At 38.7% G+C, this 17,698-nt stretch overlaps 1 protein-coding gene and 1 long non-coding RNA gene across 4 annotated transcripts in view; one reads left to right on the forward strand and one right to left on the reverse strand.

Moving 5' to 3' along the window:
- Window positions 1-945: 945 nt before the first annotated feature.
- On the forward strand, window positions 946-10,897 carry LOC132281033 (receptor kinase-like protein Xa21). The gene is made up of 4 exons (XM_059782772.1): window positions 946-3,351; window positions 6,805-6,809; window positions 10,054-10,262; window positions 10,800-10,897. Exons 1-4 carry the CDS (start codon window positions 946-948, stop codon window positions 10,895-10,897), a joined length of 2,718 nt encoding a protein of 905 aa, XP_059638755.1.
- Window positions 10,898-11,687: 790 nt separating this feature from the next.
- LOC132286925 (uncharacterized) overlaps window positions 11,688-17,698 on the reverse strand; it is a 41,018-nt gene continuing 35,007 nt past the window's right edge. For all 3 annotated transcript variants that reach the window (XR_009472890.1, XR_009472891.1, XR_009472889.1), the window contains one exon: window positions 11,688-12,092. This is a non-coding gene — a long non-coding RNA (uncharacterized LOC132286925). The remainder of the gene's footprint in view (window positions 12,093-17,698) is intronic.

The raw sequence follows: 17,698 nt of genomic DNA on the forward strand, positions 1-17,698 counted from the left end.
TCAGTTTTTGGATTATATTTTCCTCAATAAATTTATAAAGAGTAATATTATAAAAAAATTATATTGCAATTAATTTACAAATTTATCAAATTTCAATTACATACTTCTATTTTTGATTCCCAAAACAAAATTTCTTGCTCTGCCACAGCTTTAACCTATCTGAAAAATATTCCATACCTTTAATTTTAGGTGGTTTTTTTTTTTTTTTTTTTTTTTTTTTTTTTTTTTTTTTTTCACAATATTTTGGCCTATCCCTTTTATCATATTTCTTTCATTCCATCCCACCAAACAAGGGACACACGATATTTTGGCTCATTCCTTTATCATATTTCCTTCATTTCATCCTACCAAACAAGGGACAATTGTATAATATAATTCGTGCCCTTCTTCTTTCTTATATGACTAAATTCAGGGTCTTGTTCTTATAAGAATTTGAATAATGGACCTTCTATTTTGGAATAGAAGGTGAATAAGTACTACTAGAAAATATTCACATTAATTATATTTAAATACTTTTTTAATGTAAGCATTTCTTGGACCGAAATCACAACCACAAACAAGTATTTGGACGTGTTGGTTTACCCATTAATTTCCTAGTGCCCAACTTTTTCTTCAATTTGACCTTTAGTTTCTTTCTTTCTTTAAAGACTCGACACAAGGACGATAATAATATCACTCTTTGGTCGCAGCCGTTTGTTATGGTTTGTTAACTAAAAAACACTTTTAAGCGTCATAATGTCTCTCTTTTTCTAGCGTATCCCATGGGGTCATCTTAATCAAACAAGACTCGGACGTACGTACAGGCCAGTATATATATATATATATATATATATATATATATATATATATGCCGTTGTTACAATGCAGTTAAAGATATATACTGAAGCACTGTGTAGCTCTCTTTCTGTCTCTCTAAAGCGCTCTTTTACCTTCTTGAGAGGGACGATGGAGAGGTTTGGCATTGCCTTGTTGCTATTAGGGCTTCACCTACTGTTTTTGTCATGCACGGTCTGTGGTGCCAAGTTTTCCTCCGATTACACCGATGAATCGGCTCTTCTTACGTTCAAGTCCGCAATCACCTTCGACCCCAACAACGTTTTGGGGAGTAACTGGACTGAAAACACCAACTTTTGCCAATGGGTTGGTGTCTCGTGTAGCCGCCGACACAGGCAGAGAGTCACAGTTTTGCGGCTTCCTGAATTTGGACTCCACGGCACCATCTCCCCTCATGTGGGTAACCTCTCCTTCCTCAAGGTGGTGCATCTTGGTCGTAACAATTTTCGTGGTCAACTTATTCAGGAGATCAGTCATTTGCGTCGCTTGAAGGTACTCATTTTAGATTATAACTACTTAGAAGGGGTGATCCCTGCAAGTATACACCATTGCCGACAGCTTCAAGTCATATCTTTGGTAAGGAATGAATTTAGTGGCAGCATACCGAAGGAATTGAGTACCTTGTCCAGTCTCTGTGTGCTTTTACTAGGCCGAAACAACCTCACAGGTACAATCCCATCTTTCTTTGCTAACATGTCAAGCTTAAAGCGGCTTGGTTTGGAAGAGAACAAGTTTCATGGAAGTATTCCTAATGAGATACGTAATGTTCCAAGTTTGGAAGGGATTAATTTCGGTAGAAATTATCTCACTGGGTCAATTCCTCCATTTTTATTCAACATCTCCTCTTTACAAGCAGTTCGGTTATATTTTAACTACCTTTCCGGAAATCTTGCCTTGAGAAGTACTACTGGGCTTTCTAAACTTGAATTTCTCTTTCTTGGAGAAAATCAACTCAGTGGAAACATCCCTTCCTATCTGTCCAATTTTTCCATGCTCACTGAATTAACGCTATGTAGGAACCAATTCACTGGAACAATACCCACAAGTCTAGGCTACTTGGAATCACTCACAGTACTTCATCTACATGATAACCAGTTAACTGTAGAACCAAGAAGTCATGAACTTTGTTTTCTCACTTCTTTGACAAGCTTGAAATACTTGGAAAGATTAGTTATATGTAATAATCCATTTCACGGCATCTTACCAGATTCTTTTGGAAATCTTTCTAGTTCTCTTCTCAGGTTTCGTGCATCTAATTGCCAACTAATGGGTCGAATTCCTGAGGGAATAGGTTCCTTTACAAACTTGAATTATCTTATCTTGAGTTGCAACAATTTCACCGGATCCATTCCGTCTACAATAGAGGGTATGAAAGAGCTTCAAAGGTTGTACCTTGGTGGTAACAGGCTTGAAGGATCCATTCCAAAGGAGATTTGCAGTTTGCGCAACTTAGGAGATATTAGTCTCCATAACAATAACCTCTCTGGATCAATCCCTGCATGCATCGGAAATGTTAGTGGGTTGCGGACGCTGTCATTGCATTCTAATTCATTGAACTCGTCAATACCATTGAGTTTATGGAGCTTGGATAATATGTGGTTCTTGAATTTGTCATTCAATTCATTAACTACTCTAGATCCCAACATTCGAGCACTGAAATCACTTGTAGCCATAGATTTGTCTTGGAACCAAATCTCAGGTAACATTCCAAGCACTTTGGGAGCCTTTGAAAGTCTAAGTTCTATCAACTTGTCTAAAAATTCATTTTCGGGAACCATACCTGAATCCAAAGGTAACTTGGTAGCACTAGATTTCATGGACCTCTCCCACAACAACCTATCTGGTTCTATACCCAAGTCTCTAGAGGCACTTTCACATCTCAAATATTTGAATCTCTCTTACAATGAGCTATCTGGGGAGATCCCAAGTGAAGGTCCTTTCGAAAATTTTACAACAGAATCTTTTATGAAGAATGAAGCACTTTGTGGGAAACCATTTTTACAGGTTCCGCCATGCTCAGGTTCAAGAACTAAACATTTTCCTTACAAATACGTTCTTCCGGCCATTTTTGCATTAGTGGCAATCTGCATTGCTGTATTGTATACGGTGCTCAAAAAATATAATGGAAACAAAGTACAAGCTCAAAGTTCTGCCTACAATCAGTTAGACGGAATGGAGCATAGGTTGTTTTCATATCAAGAGCTTTGTAATGCTACAAATAACTTCTGTGAAGCCACCCTGATTGGGGTAGGAGGTTTTGGTGCGGTGTACAAAGGAATACTCTCTGACGGAACAAATGTTGCTGTGAAAATTCTGAACTTGCAACTTGAGGAAGCTTTCAAAAGTTTTGAAGCAGAATGCAAAGTACTGCGAACTGTTAGGCATCGGAATCTTGTTAAGGTCATAAGTACATGTTCTAATATGGAGTTAAGAGCATTGGTTTTGCAATATATGCCTAATGGAAGTCTAGAGAAATGGTTATATTCTCACAACTACTGCTTGAATCTCCTTCAAAGAGTGAGCATTGTTGATGATGGATTCTGCGCAACCTGGATCTGATCTGACTTCCTGAATAAAGAGAAGAAAAAGTGATCCTATGAACACCGGTGTGTTACCGGTGGAGTAGGCTCCGACGAACAAGTCAGTGTGAATGATAATCTCCCTGGAGAAATCGAGAAATTGAGTTAGGGTTTATTGCGTACCTCAAAACGTTGATTCCCCCACCTTTTTTATAAGGCTTAGGTTAAGATGTCACGTAGAATTACCTTATTGTAATCTGTAGACTTAATCCTCATCGTAATCTTTAATCCTTATAACAATCTTTAATCCTTATCGTAATCTGTAAAGCCTATCTCAATCTGTAATCCTTATTGTAATCTGCAGAGCCTATCTCAATAGTGCGTTAATTTAGTTATCTTCCCTTAATTATGAATATTTAAATTATACATCCATCAGTTGCCCCCCGTTTCGGAGGATTGCTTGTCAAACCACCGGAACGTTAATTCCAAAATATCACACAATAATATATAGTTAGAATTGCAGAGCCTTGTCCATTAGCCTGACTTATATTGTCATTTCGCGAATACAGTCGGAGGTCATAGTATCACATTGGCAGCTCGTATATGTGGCAAGCTCGTATATTTGTCGTATATTGGCAAGCTTGTATATTTGTCGTATATTGGCAAGCTTGTATATTTGTCGTAGTGCCACATTGGCAGCTCGTATATGTGGTAAGCTGCCATGCTGGTAGTCTACCGTTATGTGGCAAGCTGCCATGCCATGCTGCCGTGGCAAGCTGTCCTGCTGGCATGCTGCCGTTATTTATCAAGTTGCCCTGGCAGACATGCTGCTTTATTTGGCAAGCTGCCCTGCTGGCATGCTGCCTTTATTTGGCAAGCTATTATGCTAGCATGCTGCCGTTATTTGGCAAGCTGCCCTGCTGGCATGCTGCCTTTATTTGGCAAGCTGCCCTACTGGCATGCTGCCGTTATTTGGCAAGCTGCTCTGCTGACATGCTGCCTTTATTTGGCAAGCTGCCCTGCTGGCATACTGCCTTTATTTGGTAAGCTGTCCTACTGGCATGCTGCCGTTATTTGGCAAGCTGCTCTGCTGGCATGTTGCCTTTATTTGGCAAGCTGCCCTGCTGGCATGCTGCCTTTATTTGGTAAGCTGTCCTACTGGCATGCTGCCGTTATTTGGCAAGCTGCTCTGCTGGCATGCTGCCTTTATTTGGCAAGCTGCCCTGCTGGCATACTACCTTTATTTGGTAAGCTATCCTACTGGCATGCTGCCATTATTTGGCAAGTTGCTCTGCTGGCATGCTGCCTTTATTTGGCAAGCTGCCCTGCTGGCATACTGCTTTTATTTGGTAAGCTGCTCTGCTGGCATGTTGCCTTTATTTGGCAAGCTGCCCTGCTGGCATACTGCTTTTATTTGGTAAGCTGTCCTACTGGCATGTTGCCGTTATTTAGCAAGCTGCTCTGCTGGCATGCTGCCTTTATTTGGCAAGCTGCCTTGCTGGCATGCTCCCATTATTTGGCAAGCTGCCCTGCTGGCATGCTACCGTTATTTTATACTTGATTTTATTGACATCTTTAGTCGGCTCGTCCCTTTAATAAGGAAAGTAGATTAAGACGAGTTTCACGTAACTCGTAATAAGGTAAGTAGATGAATATGAGCTTCACTCAGCTCACCCTTTAACAAGGGAAGTAGATTAATACGAGCTTCACCCAGGTCACCCTTTAACAAGGGAAGTAGATTAATACGAGCTTCACCCAGGTCACCCTTTAACAGGGGAAGTAGATTAATACGAGCTTCACCCAAGTCACCCTTTAACAGGGGAAGTAGATTACTATGAGCTTCACTCAGCTCACTCTTTAACAAGGAAAGTAGTTAACCCCTCATCTTTTTACGAGGGAAGTAGATTACTATGAGCTTCACTCAGCTCACCCTTTAACAAGGGAAGTAGTTAACCCCTCATCTTTTTACGAGGGAAGTAGATTACTATGAGCTTTACTCAGCTCACCCTTTAACAAGGGAAGTAGATTAATACGAGCTTCACCCAGGTCACCCTTTAACAGGGGAAGTAGATTAATATGAGCTTCACTCAGCTCACCCTTTAACAAGGGAAGTAGTTAACCCTTCATCTTTTTATCGAGGGAAGAAGATGAAGCTGACCCTTCATTCTTTTAAGGGGGAAAGAGGTATGGTCTTGACATGGGAGTCATCTCCTCTGACGGTTGTCTCGGGATGTTGGCAAATCGTTGACACTTGTCGCACTTTTGAACGAAGTCAAGTGCATCTTTCTGCATGGTGGGCCAATAGTATCCTAGTCTGATGGCCTTGTTAGCAAGTGACCTACCCCCAGCATGGTTTCCACAAACTCCTAGGTGGATCTCCCTTAAAATGTAGTCAACTTCCTCGCTAAAAACGCATCGTAAATACGACATGGAGAAGCTTCTCTTGTTGAGCACCCCTTTGATAAGCGTATACCTAGCTGCCCACATCTTGACCTTTCGAGCTTCTGCTCGGTCTGTTGGTAGCACCCCATCCTTGATATATCTGATGATAGGATCTGCCCATTCCACACTCAATATCGCTTGTTGCACTTCAATTTGTCTCTCCTGAGATATAGATGGTTCTTCCAAATATTCCAGTGGTATATTCTTATTAATCTCAGGTTCAATGCAGTAGCTAGCTGGGCTAAAGTGTCTGCTTTCCCATTCTCTTCTCGTGGTATTTGATGAATTGAGAATCTTTGGAAGTGATTCTTTAATTCCTTCACCTTTTGTAGGTAACTCTTCATCTTCTCGTCTTGTGCCTCATATTCCGCTTGAACTTGTCCAGCGACCAGCTCGGAGTCGGTGTACATATTTAATTGCTCAACCCCTAGGGCATTTGCCACTTTTAATCCTGCTATCAAGGCTTCGTACTCTGCTTCGTTGTTGGTTGCTTGGAAACCAAACCGAAGTGCGTACTGTATACTTTCTCCCTCTGGGGAGACAAGAACAAGCCCGGCTCCGCTAACCTGAACATTAGATGACCCATCCACAAACAAGTCCCAGACTACTTCTGGGCCCATCTGCTCACTTAAACCTGGTTCTGTCGAAAATTGGGGTTGTTTCTCCTCTTCTGGAGGGGTAAACTCAGCTAAGAAATCAGCCAACACCTGAGCCTTTACTGCTGTTCTTGGCTTATACTGAATGTCGAACTCTTCTAACTCTACTGACCACTTCGTCAGTCGACCAGAGCTTTCTGGCTTGTGTAGGACCTGTCGAAGGGGTTGATCTGTTAGGACCACTATCGTATGCGCTTGAAAGTATGGTCTCAGTTTCCTGGCGGACACAATTAAAGCAAAGGCCAACTGTTCCATCCTTGGATATCTTTCCTCCGCACCCCTAAGTACTCTGCTCACGAAGTATACTGGCCTTTGGACCCCTTCTTCTTCTCGTATCAGAGCTGAACTGATAGCTGTCGTGGAGACTGCAAGGTATATGTATAGTTCCTCTCCCGGTATGGTTCGAGACACTAGTGGGGGAGAACTAAGGTATTGCTTTAGTTCTTTGAACGCCTGCTTACACTCTGGGGTCCATTCCAACGCCTTCCTTAGCACACGAAAGAAAGGTAGACACCTGTCAGTTGACCGAGAGATTAGCCTACTCAAGGCAGCAATCTTCCCTGTTAGTCATTGTAGATCCTTGGTTGATCTTGGCGATCTCATGTCAATGACTGCTCGAATCTTCTCTGGATTGGCCTCAATTCCTTTCTGGAACGAAAGTCCTCCTCTTTTGTCTGACAGGTTTAAAGTCAGGATTTACATTTAAGCGGTGCTCCATGATAGTGGGGTCTATACCCGGCATGTCTTCATGCAAATACGTCTCGATTCTTCCTGAAGAATTGAGTAAGTTAATCTTTGATACCTGGGGGGAGTAAAGACCCTATACTCACTTTTTTCTCAGGCTCATCATCACCAAAGATGACCTCTTCTAGCTCTTCTGTAGGTTCCGCTCTATGAAAGTCTGGTCTATCTTTCCCTTCCAGCCCTTCAATCGTAAATGCCTCTTGCGATTTTGTTTTCTAAGAGAGGCGACATAACATTCGTGAGCTATTGTTTGGTCCCCTCTTAGCTCTCCCATACCATATTCAGTTAGTAAACGCATCAGGAGATGGTAAGTGGACGTGATTGCTTTCATGGCATTCAATGTTGTCCTCCCCAGGATAAAATTATATGATAATGGGCAGTCCACCACTACAAAGTCCACCATTACAGTGACCTGCTTTGGATTGGCTCCTGCAGTAACTGGAAGGGTAACTGCCCCTAGTGGATATACTTTGTCGCCTGAAAATCCCACCAGTGGTGACTTCATGGGTCGGAGCTTCTCTCGGCCAATTTTCAATTTCTCGTATGCCCTAAGAAATAGTATGTCAGCCGAGCTACCATTGTCTATCAGTATTCGTCGAACAGTGAAATTAGCAACAACCATGGAAACTACCAGAGGGTCATCATGGTGCTGGTGAATTCCCTTGTCATCTTCTTCAGAAAAGGTTATGACCGGCTCCTCAACTCGAGGTAATTTTGTTGGAGGACTTGTCATTCCAACTTCATTCACCTCTGAAAAACTCCGAATTCTCCTAGCATGAGCCCTCCGAGCCGAACTTGTCTCACCACCACCAGCGAAGCCACCCGATATAACTTTGATCTCACCCATTGGTTGGTGTTGAGGAGGGTGATCATCTCAGCCCTCCCGGGCTGGGTTGGAGCCTCCTTTTCCATTTCTAGTTGTGAATTTACGTAAATGACCTTTACGAACAAGGTTCTCGATCTGGTTTTTGAGGTCGAAACAATCTTCTGTGTTATGTCCATGGTCCCGGTGAAACCTACAGTATTTACTTAGAGACCTCTTTGTTGGATCAGTTTTTAGCTTTGGCGGCCATTTCAATGATGCGTCATCTTGAATCTGCAGAAAGACTGGCTCTACAGATGTATTTAGGGGGTATAGTTATTATACCTGCCTGGGCTCACTGGGCGGCAAGACGATCTGTCAGCCTGATTGTTTGAGAATTTCTTGTACTTCGATTCCTTTTCCACCCTAGTGTTAGGTGCTGGCCTCTTCTTCTCCGATCTCTTATCTTCACCATCTTTGTTTTTTCGTGCATTCATAGCATCCTCAGCGTTCATGTGCTTCACGCTCTAACCATCAACTCTGTCATGCTTGTAGGGGCTTCTTTTGATAAGGAAAATAGGAACTTAGAAATCTGTAGTCCTCCCATAAAGGCTGTGAGGGCAACCTTGTCGTCCACCTCTTCTACCTGCAGCATATCAGCGTTAAAACGACTTATGTAACCACGGAGAGGCTTTCCCTTTTGCTATTTCACATTCAATAAGTGTGTTGCTGTCTCCTATGCCTCTGCCCAGCGATGAAGTGTCCAATGAATTGTTTGCTCAACTCATTAAAGATTTCAATGGAGCCTGGCTTTAATTTATTGAACCAAGGACGAGCCCAACCTTTTAGTGTGGTAGGGAAAGCCCTGCACATAATCTCATCCGGTACGACTTGCAAATACATAAGAGCTTTGTAGGTCTCCAAATGATCGAGAGGGTCCCGCGTCCCATCGGAGCTCTCAAGAGTTGGCTGTAGGTCTCCAAATGATCGAGAGGGTCCGCGTCCCATCGAAGCTCTCAAGAGTTGGCATATTAAATTTGCTAGGTAGAGGACAACTCATAACATAACAGCAAGGCTAAATGCTAGGTTGGTCTTCTGTACCAGATCGTTCACTGTGGCCTGGCCCTTCCCTTTCATTGCTTGCATGACGTCTTTGACCCTAGTTCTCAGATCTTGCATCTACAGATTGAAATAAGTGACGTCTTCAGTCTTGTCACCAACACAACCAGAGGTACCTGCACGGAGCCTGGTATTATTCCGTTCAAGAGACCGATGGTGATGGCTTCTCTGTTGACCCCCTATTTGACTAAGCTCAGCGTCGTTGTCAATCCTACGGGAGTCATTCTTGGGTACTTCATTATTCTCCACCTCATTAAGGGCGGCTAAGCGTTGTAGAATCATTGAATTTTTCTGGACTAATTGGTTTATTCCCTTATTTAGGGTTTAAACTTGTTGTTCCAACGCTGTGATGCGTTCCTGATCGTTTGGGACAACGGGGGGTTGCCTCGTCGAGTCCCCTTGATCAGAAGTTTGCAACGCTTCGTATTCGCCAGCAACCAGACCAGATCGCAATCGAACCATACTTTATTTAGAGAACTAAAATCGTTCCCACAGACGGCGCCAACTGTTGATGATGGATTCTACGCAACCTGGATCTGATCTGACTTCCTGAATAAACAGAAGAAAAAGTGATCCTACGAACACCAGTGTGTTACCGGTGGAGTAGGCTCCGACGAACAAGTCAGTGTGAATGATAATCTCCCTGGAGAAATCGAGAAATTGAGTTAGGGTTTATTGCGTACCTCAAAACGTTGATTCCCCCGCCTTTTTTATAGGGCTTAAGTTAAGATGTCACGTAGAATTACCTTATTGTAATCTGTAGACTTAATCCTTATCGTAATCTTTAATCCTTATCACAATCTTTAATCCTTATCGTAATCTGTAAAGCCTATCTCAATCTGTAATCCTTATCGAAATTTGTAGAGCTTATCTCAATAGTGCGTTAATTTAGTAATCTTCCTTTAATTATGGATATTTAAATTATACATCCATCAAGCATTATGCTTGATGTGGCATTAGCTTTGGAGTATCTCAATCAAGGTCAATTAGAGCCTATTGTCCACTGTGATTTGAAGCCTGGCAATGTCCTTTTAGATGAAGACATGGTCGCGCATGTTGGTGATTTTGGCATTGCAAAGATATTAGCTGAAAATAAGACTACAACACAAACGGAGACTTTAGGTACAGTCGGCTACATTGCACCAGGTAATTTTTTTTTTACCTTATTCACCATGCTTTCTGTGCGTAACTTCCTTTTTCATTTTTATTTATTCAAAATTTTTAGCATATCCAATTTTATATGTATGGAAACTCAGACCCTTGCTACATTATTATTATTATATTTTTGAAAAAAATTATCCCTAGTATGATTGCATTCAAATGATCAATTACAAATCTATGTATTTTCTTTTTTGTTTAATTAATGATTAGGAATATATGATAAACAATCACGATATGAATTTTGATCAAGCTTGAATAAAATGAATGTTTGACAGAGTACGGTTCAGAAGGAAAAGTGTCCACTAAAGGTGATATCTATAGTTATGGAATAATGTTGTTGGAGACATTCACAAGAAAAAAACCCTAGAAATGAAATATTCATTGAAGAATTAAGTCTGAGGCAATGGGTGAGTGCATCACATCCCCACAAAATAATAGAAGTCATTGACAGAGGTTTGTCGACAACAGGAGGAGATGAAATGAGTTCCACACAAGGCATTTTTGTATCGATTATTGAACTAGGGTTGGAGTGTTCTAGAGAATTACCCGAAGAAATGAGTGACATAAAAGAAATTGTGGCTAAACTGAATAAGATCAAATTGCAACTGCTTTCCAACTAAGGTTTCATGATGTGTGCTTCCGTTTTTACCATGCTCAAGTTTATGTTTTTAATTCCACAAATTGGTGTTGTGTATAGCTCTAGTGAAAATGTATGGTTTGTTTTTGTTGTTCACTTGTTGCCTAGCTTGCTAGCAGGCATTCTTAGTTCTTTTTTTTCTCAGTTTTGGTTGTTGGGACATATTATCTTGTAATATACCTTTTGTTTTTCTTTCCTGTGTTGATTGAATCCATAATCTTTCCTCCTAAGTGAACACTTGAATAACTTCAAGTAGAAAAACCTTCTTGAATACCGGAAGGAGGAATTATTATAGATTATCCCTTCTCATCTTAAATAGGGAGGAGGAATTATTCAAAGCTTGCTATGGTTCCATTACACACATTTTGTGGGAGAGATGCAAGAAATACATTCACCTCTCAAATTCAATTGAACACGCATACCAACAAGCTTGTGGTCTAACGGTACAAGGCTCCTACTTCTCAAAGAGAGGTCAAGGGTTCGAATCTCAGTGGAGGCAGCGTGTGTGAGTCCCAACTAGGGGGAAAAAAAAAAAAATTGAACACGCATATAGGCAATATAATTTTAAAGCATAGTAATTCTGAAAAGAGGACAATAGGAAAAGAATGACCATAGGGAAAGCAAGGACAAGAAGAATAGAAAATTTCAGCTAAACCATATATCCTAGATTGCCAAAATTCGCTGAATATACAAGAATTGTTATTGGGGTTGCCCATTTTTTTGAAAGGACTTTAAAATCATGAAATGGCAGCCCGATTCTCACATATCCTAGATTGTCAAAATTCGCTGAATATACAAGAATTGTTATTGGGGTTGCCCATTTTTTTGAAAGGACTTTAAAATCATGAAATGGCAGCCTGATTCTCACATATTCTGTCAACTCCTGTATTACGACAATTTCAAGTTCATATCAATGGTGACTAGAAAATCTCCCATAAGATATTCCAGTTATAACAGACTCGAAGTTACAACAATCTTATTCTGAAGCCTCGAGATGAAATAATATTTAGATAGTTCATTAATAAGAAGCGAAATTCACTTCCTTTAATTTCTGCAAAATCTGACACAGAAAGATATTCATTGAGATGTCCCAAAAAGTGTGAGACAGTCGGATAATAGTTTCATTTACAGCAGCTAGCTGCAGAAGTAGCCGAAATGACTGTTGAAATAAGAACGCCCTGCAATTCATATTCCCGAATCAAGTATCAGAGATATTTCTTTTTCCAAGGTGATTGAGGCAAACAAGACATAAGAATTCTTGCAAGATGATGCAATGAATAAAATTAAAGCGCTATACAACTATCCAAATGAATTTACATTGATAGAAGAAGTGTTTACTGAATCTGAAGATACAAGTTAAGATCATTTTTAAACAAATGTATTTCATTACCTATTGAAATCATAGAAGATACAGCTAGCAATTTTTGTCATATAAATGCATAGAATGGATATATAAATATTACTATCTTATGTCTAGTAACTAAAATATAATAATAATAAAAGTGATCAAATATCTCCTATCAAATTTGTCTTTTTGAGAATAAAAATCATCTATTAACAAATCAACCAACTATCTTGAAAACTTGTCTATCAATTAATTAGTATCATCACAACAAATGTAAATAAAAAACATAACATAAAACACACCAAATAAAAAACATCGAAGTCATCCAAAAGTTAACAAGCTCATAGCACCAAGATCTTATAGATTTTAACAAAACACATGGAGAAACACATTGATACAACTCGATTTTAGCCAATTTATTCATCAACTGAGCTTGAACATTTGATGACATCTTAATCATAAAATGAACCAGTTTAACGATTACCAAACATAAAAAAGAGAATTTATAACTTAAGCCAACATATGCACATCCCTCAATTTTGAGACTTTTCAAGAACTCAGAATTGAGTTTTTGGAGATACAATTGTTGCAACCAAGTTTAACGATTACCAAACTTAAGATACTAGAATTGTGTCTATGCTAGGTCCAATAAATCTACAAAATAATTAGGTTAATTTAGTAGCAAGTCAAGTGACCAAGTGATTAAACGATTGCTTTCAGGTTTTACTGCTTGAGGATTTGTGAATTCTTTAAAAGGGATTTCCTCCTAGAGGGTAGGTCAGAGGTCAGTGTGGAACTTTATAAAGAAGAAGATTAATAACAAAAATATAGCTAAAATGGGAGGGAAGAACACCATCTATAACTGAATAAGTGGATATAGTCAATCTTCAAGGCCAACTACAAAAATTTGACGAGTAGAATGCATATATATTAAAAGAAGAGAAGAGCCATGTATGAGACTATAGAAAAAAAACACGAGCTTGCTTTGCTTATCTCATAGAAAGGAGGGAGTGGGTTCTGGTTCTGTTGCGATATGGGCAAGGGCAATGTTGGGCCGGTAGTCACCTCCATCCTCCAAGCACCATTTTTCAAGAAGTGGAAATTGTTGATTACAAAACTGTGAAGGACTCCAGACATGGAATGTATTGAACAAAATTTGGGCCACGTAACAAATCTCCACCTTAGCTCAAATTACACCAAGTTCCACAATCTCTAGCTACTCATTTTGCATCCTTCACATGCCCCTAAGTGCCTCAGCAACTGCAGACACCAATCAAGTCCACACAGTGTCTTAACTTAATAGTAGGAATGACCTTAGTCATCATATCCTCCAGATTCTCTGTTGTTCTAATTTTTCTCACTGCAATAACACCCCGTGCAATCACATCTCTGATGAAGTGCAACCTGACATCAATGTGCTTGCTCCTCTCATGGAACATATGAGTTTTAGTCAGAAGTTTGGTACTCTGGTTGTCGCAAAACACAATTAAATCATCATGTTGCAAGCCTAAATCACCAACCAAACTTTTCAGCCATATAGCTTCCTTCACTGCCTCTGTAACTGCCATGTACTCAACCTCAATAGTAGACAGTGCAACTATGGACTGCAAAGTCGTCTTCTCACAAAGAGTAAAGATATACCATGTCAAGGACCTCTTCCTATCAAAATCTCCAGCGTAATCCGAATCAACGTATCCAAAAACACTCTCACACGTGTCACTGCCTCGTTCATAGTACTATGCCAACATCTACAATGCCTTACAAGTACCGCAATATCCACTTTACACCTGCCAATGGACCTACCCAAGTCTATCCACGTATCTGCTGACTACACTCACTGCATCTGAAATGATTGGCCTAGTGCATACCAAAACATACATCATGCTACCAACTACACTAGCATAAGGAACACGAGACATGTGCTCCACCTCCTCCTCGGTCTTTGGTGACAATCCTGCCAAAAGTCTGAATGGAGTACACATAGGCTTTGATGCTTGTGTACTTCCGTTTTGCACATTCTCTATCCTAGCTTGTTCAAGAGTTTTAACTTCTGGTTTATAAGTTAGTCACTGAAGAATTACTTCGGAAGCCTTATCTTTTATGATATTAATATGATTTTCTGTTTCTATATTGTCCAATAATTCAATCTTGCATATGGCTCGCGTACTAGATCACTTGAACGATACTTGAGTCTAGAGCAATTGAATAGAAATGACACTAAAGTAACTGAGTCTAGAGCAATTGAATCAATGAAAAATCTGTCACAGATCCCTACAAGATATAGGAATTACACAATATGAATACAGAATATATATAAGATACAAAATCTGTAAGAATGCGAAAATATATACAATATATATATGTGTGTGTGTATATAAGATACGTAACGGTAAGAATGAGAAAACATATAACATTAAATATATATAATAAAGATTGATGAAGCACTTTGTTGGTGTTTGGAGAAGTTCAGCAACTGGGGCGGATCATTTGGTTTTTAACAGTAGTCTTGTGAGAAATGTGAAGTTTTATGATGGGGGTCAGTAATTAAGATGATTCCATCTTGTCTTGCATAGAATTTATAATTTATTTTGTTCTCCTTAATTTTGTATGTGTTTTATAAAATGATCCCATCTTTGTTTTGGTGATTCTGTAGTTAATTACATTTTGAAGAACAAATTGCATGCTCACTAAGTTTAGGACTTGGTGTCGGTCTGTTGGTAATTTCAGTGTTGAAGACTTAATCAAGTTGTAACATTCATTGAGTCTTGAGGTCTTTTGATAAACCAGTTTAACAATTAAAATTGAGCATATTAAGTGGATTTGTAATTAAGTGCATTTGACAAAGAAATTTTGGTGTCACTAAAAAATATATTTCAGTTGAGATGAGTCAATTTTCAAGTGAATGAAACTTCATAATTGAATTTGCTCAATGATGATTTGTTTAAAGTTTTCAATAAACTGAACAAATTTCCCTTGAGAGAACGAGAAGAAAATGCAACTTCTTATAATCTTCAGCACCTAAATTTCAATTTTATAAAACAAAACTCAACTATTGTCCTTGATAGAGTTGACGAAAACGTTTTCAAAAATATTAAATAAATAAATAAATAAAAAAGAACAAAAACAAAACACTCTGATTCGATGAATGCACACATTGTGATAATAAAATTGTTTTGAAAAGGACATCGATTTTTGATCCAGTTTTTCTCACATCATGCTTAATAGCGAGTTGTGCAATGGTATATGTGGTTTATTCATTGACACATTATATACAGGGTTTTTCATAATTAAAGTATTTTTAAACAATATTGTTTATAGTACTCTAAGAAGCACGGACACGGATACGGGACACGAATACGACATGACACCGACACGGCGACACAGCAAATCCAAAAAAATTAGGACACGGACACGGCGAATAATATATATATATATATATGATGTAGTACTTTAAAAATTACTAAGTGAAACTATTTTTCATCAACCTCACAATGAAAAAAAAAAACACCAATCGTAACTCATAACTAATAAACTATAAAAGAACAATGTTGCAGAATTATAAAACCAAATAAAAAATAAGACATTAGAATAATAACTAGTATCATTTAATCATCATTGCAACTTTACTCCAAATACAAAAGCATAGACAGAAAGGACTATTAACATTCATGACTTTACTGTTAGCACTTAACATTTACAAACACCTAAAGGCTAGTCCCCAAAAAAGATACAAAAACAAATCAGTGTATTATCATCTATTCCCATCCATCATTTGACCTAGGACTTTTACCATTTACAATACCAAAAGGGTAGTACAAAACAAAAAAAAAAAAAAAAAAAAGAACATATCAGCATTAAAAAAAAAAATTCAAGAAGTGTCCATGCCGTGTCCGCGTCCTCGGAGTGTCCGTGCCGTGTCCGAAAATTCAAAAAAAAAAAAAAAAAATTCCAGACACGTTTTTTGGCGTGTCCGACACGTGTCGGGGCGTGTCTGACGCGTGTCCATGTCCAACACGTGTCGGACACGGATTCTTCGCCCATTTTGGAGTGTCCGTGCTTCCTAGATAGCACTTCTATTACTAATTTTACAACACTACTTTTTTGATGGAGTGTTACTATATTTGATAATAAGAAGACTTTAAAAAGAAGGGGCAAATTGTCTTCATAGAAAATAAAAAATAAAAAAATAAAATTGTCTAAAAGAAACTTATAGAAACATTACTCAGAACTTTGTAAAAATAAAAAATAAAATAAAATAAAAAATCAAAACTTTTGTTTATACTGTTTAAAAATAGTTATTTTGTAAATAAGCTCAAAGAGAGAGAGAAAAAAAAAAAAAAAAAAAAAAAAAAAAAAAAAAAAAAAAAAAAAAAAAAAAAGAAAAAGAAAAAAGAAAAAAAAGAAGAATAAGAAGAATAAGAAGAAATTATACTAACATCCCCTTGTCTTCAATAAATATACACGAACCTTTATCACCACACATTTTCATTATGTAGTGATTACCAGAAAAATATGTTAACTTATATGCTAATCTCTATGTACAAGTCTTTGGAGCTGTGGGAAGAAAGGGAAACTAAAGTGTTATGATACCAAGATGGCAAAAATGCCAATAAGAACAATAATATCATACATGCTAATTTTTTTAGTTCTCACTTGATAAATGACAAATTCTACATCTAATACTTGTATAAGTTATTAAAGTGCTTCTCCATTTTGTTCCTAATAATCATATTTTATTAAAGCTTGCAAGATTTTATTTAGTTGAAATGGGACATTTACATTTTTGGGATGACATTTGGTGTGGGGATCGGTCCCTTGCTGTCACTTTCCCTGAACTTATAGGGTTGCTATTGATAGGCAATCCATGGTGGTTGACTGCTATCGCATTGATAGTGGAAGAACGTTGTGGGATGTACATTTCATGAGATTATTTCAGGATTGGGAGATGGAGGATGCATTTGGCATTTTGGAGCTGTTATACCATCAAGAGATAGCTGAGGAGGATTCTGATTTGTCCATTTGGGTTTCATCTGCACATGGATGTTTCGATGCTTGGTCGTTTTATTGTTGTCTTGTGGATGCTCTTGGATCGTCCTTCCAATGGAGGGCAATTTGGTATACAAGTGCTCCTCTCAAAGTAGCATTTTTTGCATTCCATTTTCGGTAAGATTTTGACCCAAGACAATCTCTAGAGAAGAAGACAGATCGTGGTCAACTGGTGCTCTATGTGCAAAAATGACGAGAAAACGGTTGATCACCTTCTTTTACATTGTCTAGTGGCCTGAGATTGTTGGATTTTGTTTGTGGGTTTGTTTGGGATTCATTGGGTTATGCCACGGTCTGCTAGAGCCTTGATCGAGGCTTAGAGAGGTTTTATTGTGGGTGCTCAAGTTTGAGATTCTTGGAGGGCTACTCCATTGTGCATTTGGTGGTGTCTAT

This window comes from Cornus florida, unplaced genomic scaffold, assembly GCF_030987335.1.
Source record: "Cornus florida cultivar Cherokee Brave unplaced genomic scaffold, ASM3098733v1 CherokeeBrave_3.0.0_Hap2_Chr11, whole genome shotgun sequence".
Classification (NCBI taxonomy): Eukaryota; Viridiplantae; Streptophyta; class Magnoliopsida; order Cornales; family Cornaceae; genus Cornus; species Cornus florida.

What these genes read in the sequence shown, in the direction of transcription:
- LOC132281033 (XM_059782772.1), top strand. Translation starts at nt 946, where the DNA reads ATGGAGAGGTTTGGCATTGCCTTGTTGCTATTAGGGCTTCACCTACTG. An exon ending in AGTCGGCTACATTGCACCAG is followed by an intron (nt 10,263 to 10,799) that starts GTAATTTTTTTT and finishes TTATTGAACTAG; the next exon opens with GGTTGGAGTGTTCTAGAGAA.